General features: G+C 36.6%; 1 protein-coding gene across 1 annotated transcript; it reads left to right on the top strand.

Moving 5' to 3' along the window:
- Positions 1-579: 579 nt before the first annotated feature.
- Positions 580-4,334, top strand: LOC126720876 (receptor-like protein kinase FERONIA). Its single transcript, XM_050423713.1, has 2 exons — positions 580-2,326; positions 2,944-4,334. Exons 1-2 carry the CDS (start codon positions 676-678, stop codon positions 3,927-3,929), a joined length of 2,637 nt encoding a protein of 878 aa, XP_050279670.1. The 5' UTR covers positions 580-675; the 3' UTR covers positions 3,930-4,334.
- Positions 4,335-6,523: the final 2,189 nt, after the last annotated feature.

The following is a 6,523-nucleotide window of genomic DNA, read 5'->3' on the forward strand; positions in this document are numbered from 1 at the left end:
GGTTTAAAATATAATGTTTGAACAATATCTTTTCTCTTAAAATATTCATCAATTATGGATGGTTTTTTCATAAATTACTTACATTTTGAATTCTAATTATTAAATTTTATAAACTGGATTACAGTTATATAGCTTGGTTAAAAAGAAAAAACAAATTGTATAAATATGAAATGTAGCTGCTATATTATATAATATTCATTTTTTTTTAATAGAGAATATAACATTCATTTTAAACTACACTATAATTTGACAGCCACACTCCATCCAAATATATATATATATATAACAAACAGAAGTTAACAGCCACACAATTCTGAAACTCAACAAAATTAAGATAGTGTGGGACAACTGTAAAGCATACACTAACTCAGCCCCCTAGCTCAGCCTCTGACCATAATATTGTCGTAATGTTTTTTTTTTTATAATTTTTTTTATGGGAATGTTGTCGTAATGTTTGTCTCGAACCAAACGTCCCTAAAAGTAAGTATGACCGAGTCCAAAACCAAAAGCAAGCACAGGTCTCCCCCATTAGCAACTTGAGTCAACTTGCTATATACTCGAAGTCTCTGTCTTCCCAGGCAACTTCCCACACGGCCCCCACCCCCTCCCGCTTATTACCCCCAGCATTTTTAACAGAGTACAGACCTAAAAGCTACTCAGGAACCTCTTGCTCCCATGAAGAACCACTCAATGTTGACACATTTCTTCTTCATCTTCTTCCTCTTTTTTTTCCTCCTTCACCATATCACAGTTGCTACTTCCACACCCCCTTACACAGCTGTTGATAGTATTACCCTCGACTGTGGCTCTATCCGCAACTCAAAGGCTACCGATAAGCGTGACTGGATCGGAGACAAAGGTTCCAAGTACGGTCCCATGGAACAAAACAACGAATCTTATTCCTCTGAAGCCCAACGCCAAGCATCATCCGTTGAGTCTATCCCCTACAGTACAGCTCGGTTGTCTTATTCCCAATTCACATATGTGTTTCCGGTCACACCTGGCCCGAAATTCGTTCGGTTGTACTTTCACTCAGCTGCATACTCAGGTTTCACTGAGTCTAAAGACTTTTTTACTGTCAAAGCGGGTTCGTACACCTTACTTAGAAACTTCAGCGCTTCCATTTATACTGATTCTTCAGACGAAAAGTCTTTTGTTAAAGAGTTCTGCATCAATGTTGAAAAAAATAAAAAATTGAACTTAACCTTCATTCCTTTTACAAGTGATTCTATTAGGTACTATGCTTTCATTAATGGTATTGAGGTTGTCTCCATGCCTATGGACCTGTACTATACCTCAAGTAGTTCTATTATAGAAGGTAAAGTTCCTGTTTATGTTGGCCAGGCTCCTCAGTTCTACATAAACGACAGCATGGCACTCGAGATGGTTTATCGATTAAACATTGGCGGGAGCTCCATACCCCCAATGGAAGACACTGGAATGTTTAGACAATGGTCCAAGAGCACAAAGGATAATTTGTTGAGCAACGGTACAAATCCTCGTGATCCATCTTTGAAACTCAAATACTCAAAAATACCAAAATACATTGCACCTGAAGCTGTCTATCAGTCTGCAGCTACAATGGGTCCCAACAGGACTAGGAACTCAATGTCTAATTTGACATGGGGATTACCTGTCGAGACGGGATTTAATTATCTGGTGAGGCTCCATTTCTGCGAAATAGAATCTAGGATAAACGTCTCTGGCACAAGGGTATTCACCATCTATGTAGATTATCAGCTAGCAGAAGAAACGGCAGATGTAATATCGTGGGCTGACAGTAGCTATACGCCATACTACAAGGACTACGTAGTAATGATCCAAAACAAGGGCGAGGACAGTCATACTCTGGCCATTGATTTACACCCTAGAACAGATGCAACTTTCCGCGATGCCATTTTAAACGGTGTGGAAGTGTTCAAATTGAGCGACCCATCTGGCAATCTTGCTAGACTAAATATGGTCCCTCCACAACAACCTGCTCTGGCAGCCAACAAGTCTAAGACAAAGAAAACAATGTTCATTGCTATTGGAATTGGTGTTGGCTTTTTAGTCGTGGCCGCTCTAGTGTGTTTCTTGGTTCTCTGTAAATTGAAGAAGACTGAGCGTTATGGTTCTTACCATCCACTAGCAAAGTGGTGGTGTTGGTTTTGGCCAGATCCTTACAAAAGAGAGTTCTCAAGGAGAACAGCTTCATCACTGCCTGGAGAACTATGCCGCTACTTCAGACTAGATGAAATCAAAACAGCAACCAACAACTTCAATGAAGATCTAATTGTCGGTGCAGGTGGCTTTGGCAATGTTTACAAGGGTCTGATTGAGCAAGGTAACGAATAATACCATGATTATCTTTTAATTTTTAGTTTTTTCCTGAATTAGTCCTAATTGCAATCTAACCGCATATAATTAAGATTAGTGATACTATATTTTGTAGAGTTGTTTAATAATTTGATCAAATCCAACTTGTGTTGAGTTCCTATACGTATTGGACATGGCCATATATATGAAGGAAAAATATTCTCTTACACTCATTTTACATCCACTATTTTACACAATATCCACAATCAATGTGCTGATATACACATTTTAGAAGATAAAAGAAAATGGCCTCTTTTAAAACATGGAAGTGAGTATTATTGCCCATTTAAATAAAATGTATAATGTAATCACCGTGTCCTATTTTAGGACGTCATCACATCCTATAGTTTCCAAAGAGCATAGAAACTAGACATACGTCATACTCTTTGTTTATGCACAATAATACAAGAGTGGTGCTAGAGGTGGTACAAATTTCATTATGTAAAACTTACAAATTAATGTGTTCTTATAGATTTTTGAAAGTTACAAATTAATGTTATAGGTTGTTAAAATCCACAAATCATATTCATTGCTACATTTATTGGGTTTTAGAAACACAATAATACAATATATTTCGTCCTTTAGGTAATATAGTGGTGGCAATCAAGCGCATGAAACAAGAGTCTCAACAAGGCGCTCATGAGTTTATGACAGAAATTGAGATGCTTTCTAAACTTCGTCATGTGCACCTTGTATCTCTCATTGGATACTGCAATGATGAGGGTGAGATGATACTTGTTTACGAGTACATGACAAATGGTACCCTCCGCCACTACCTTTATGACACCCCTAATGATCCCCTCACCTGGAAACAAAGGCTCCAGATATGCATAGGAGCAGCACGTGGTTTGCACTACCTACACACATGTACAAAGCACCCTATTATCCACCGTGATGTGAAGACAACAAATATTCTATTGGATGAGAAATGGGTATCCAAGGTTTCAGATTTTGGATTGTCCAAAATGGGTTTGGATAACACTGCCGTTAGTACCCTAGTAAAGGGGACATGGGGGTATTTGGATCCAGATTATGCAAGGCACCAACAATTAACTGAGAAATCAGATGTGTACTCATTTGGTGTAGTGATGTTTGAAGTGTTGTGTGCTCGGAAAGCATTGAACCAAAGACTCCAACAAGAGGAACGAAATTTGGCAAGCTGGGCTCGAAAATGTATTGAGAGAGGGACCATTAGTGAAATCATTGATCCATATCTAATGAACAAGATAGCGCCAGAGTGTTTCAAGGTATATGTGGAACTTGCAGAGAGTTGTGTAAGTGATCATGGAATCGAACGGCCCACAATGAATGATGTGATGGAAAAGTTGGAGTTTGCATTAGAGCTCCACGATTATGCAGAAGCAACCAAGGATACCGATTCAAAAGTGGTATCATTTCATGTTGCTACTGCCAATGGAGCTCCTTGGTACAACAATGTTTACCATGGACAGGTGTTGGAGTCAAGTAGTGGAACTGAGTTAAGTACCGTTAATACTGGATTAAGTTACCCTGGTCTTGATTCTATTACTACTAGTATCACAAGTCAAGATGACTCCTCGGCTTATGCGTGAATCCTTTGAGTTCTGCTCTTTTAAGCATGTAAATAGAGTTTTTAATGTTGTAGCGCATGAGCTTGCTCAGCTGGCGCGGTGTGGTGAATCTTCATGCTCGTGGTATGGGGTTTACCCCCCTGCTGTGTCTGTGTTAGTCCAAAATGACTTGTTGTATTCGGCCTAATGCCCTGCTGTGATTGTCCCTCTGTTGTGTTGTTGTTGGCCTGCTGAGTTTGTTCCTCTGTTGTGTTGTTGTTGGCCTGCTGAGTTTGTTCCTCTGTGGTGTTGTATTTGGCCTACTGCCCTGCTGTGTTTGTCTCTCTGCTGTGTATTCCTTTCAGGTTTTAATGATATATTCTTCCACTTCAAAAAAAAAAAAAAGATGACTCCTCGGCTACTAAAAATAGTAGTTCTTCAGCTTTATATTGTTTTGTCTTTCTAAAAGTGGGAAGTAGTTATGTTATGGAGATGACAACCGGATTTGTAATATTTATTATTAGGAATAAAAAGTATTGTAATAGAACAACTAAATCTATTTATAAGTTGGTGGTGAGTTGTAAAATTAAAATAAAACTTAAGATTTATTTTAGAAAATATCTTATTTATACAATTATATTTACTAAAAAATAATATACTTAAATTTAAAAGGGAAATGAGTTATGTTTTATGATTTTTTTTATGTGAATAAGGAAAGTTTGTTTATTTTAAATTATCATCTTACAGGAGCATGATGCCTACTTAGAGGATATCTAACACCAAATGACATTTTCAACGAATAATTAATTTTACACAGAGAATTAAATAATAAAGATAAGCCATAATGGTTTGCTTTAGTGAAAAAAAAAATCTACATTTATTTACTAATATTTAAAATTAATTAATTATTAAAACGACAATTAAATAAATGGTTAAAATATCTACAATAATTTCTTCTAGGTTCAATATTTTATGGTTCCTATGACGAAGGTGGTATCAACCTTCATTTCTTTTCATCTTTTAGAGCATTAGAGCACTAGTATTTGAGGATGTAAAAAAGTGTCTATTTTATATTTTTAAAACCTACTTTATTTATTTTACTATCTTATTTTACAACTCACCTAATGGTGTGGTTTGGATAGGACTAATGGCGTTTGCGTTTTAAGTCTGTGTTTTCTCCCTTTTTTTTTTTTTTTTTTTTTTTTGCTTCAGCCGCAGTTGTTGACCAAGTCAGCAGTGAACAGTGCATCCGTGTACTGTTCACGGGTCTCACAAACATCAATTTTCAGCAACTTTTTCATTAAAAATGGGTTCCACAGTACTATTCATATATTTAAAAATTATTTTACTATAGTGTTTTCAGTTTTCAGTTTCAGCAAAAATAAATTCAATCCAAACGGACCCAATATCTCAGTTTCTATTTTTACACAACTCATTAAAATAATATAAGCTATACCAAAAAATAATATAAAAGGTTTGGTTTGTCTCTCTTCTCTTCCATCTGTCTACCTTTTTGTTTCTATTTTTTCATTAAAATAATATTTTTGTTTTACATCCTTATGAACAATTGGTAAAAATAATATAAAACTATCTTTCTCTCTTCTCCCTTCTCTCTTCTCTCTCTAATCTTTCTCCATATCTGTCTCTTTCTCAACCACTCACCACTAAACCCAAACCCAGAACCATTAGGATGTGAAAGAAAAGAGAGAAGTCTGAGAAAGGGTGTTGCATCTAAGTGAAAGAGAGAAAGAAAGAGAGGCAGAGAGAGTTAACTTGGGTGAGAGAAAAGAGAGAATGTGAATCAAAATAATAGGATTTAAGCATACAACTCAGCTATAGTGAGTTGTGGTGGTGCTATTATAGTGAGTTGTGGTTTTTTATTTTCTGTTTATATCTAAGTTTTGGTATGGGTATGTCATAATGGGGGGCTACTGCTGGTTGTGGTTATGGTGGTGGTGATTGATTTTTTATTTTATTTTATTTATGGGATATATGGTTTGATATGTGGGTGAAGAGAGAGACACTGCTATGAAGTGAGAGAGGTGGTGAGAAAGAGAGAGAGTGTGTGTGAAATTAATAAAAACAATGAATAATATTTAATATGATGTGGAATATAAGAATTTGATGTTAGGTAAATTGTAAAATAGATAAAATAGTCTTTTAATTGTAAATTTTTTTTACAACCTCGATTGTAAATGCTCCAAGTGTAAAAGAAAATATCAAAGTTGATGATTCCTTGGATATCAGTGGGTTGACAAGACTCGAGCGATAATCTTTGGGCTATCTCCTGTAATACAAAGAACACTGAATTAGAGGAGACCGGTGGGGACCGGCCTAAAATCCTCCGATGATGAAGTTAGTTACTTTTGAACTCTCTGTAAGGAAGAAGTATTCTCTCCAAATGAAATTGTCTGAATCCCTTACCTTTCATCGAAGAAGCCTTATATAGTATGCGTGGAACGATTATCTGTTTAGTAACCGTTCCCAATGTCGAGGAGTCCGGAGAATTGGGGGTAACTTCCATAACCGCTGTGGAAGTTACCTGGGTTGGACGGGCCGGTGAACTCGTCCATCCTTAGTAAAGATGGACGAGACCTCCACGATGAACTCATCCATCTTTAGTAAAAGATGGACGA

Source organism: Quercus robur, chromosome 4 (genome assembly GCF_932294415.1).
Source record: "Quercus robur chromosome 4, dhQueRobu3.1, whole genome shotgun sequence".
In the NCBI taxonomy this organism is placed as follows: Eukaryota; Viridiplantae; Streptophyta; class Magnoliopsida; order Fagales; family Fagaceae; genus Quercus; species Quercus robur.

Excerpts from the sequence above, each read along its gene's own strand:
- LOC126720876 (XM_050423713.1), top strand. The coding sequence starts at position 676 with ATGAAGAACCACTCAATGTTGACACATTTCTTCTTCATCTTCTTCCTC. Across the intron at positions 2,327-2,943 it reads CAAGGGTCTGATTGAGCAAG|GTAATATAGTGGTGGCAATC; the intron begins GTAACGAATAAT and ends TTCGTCCTTTAG.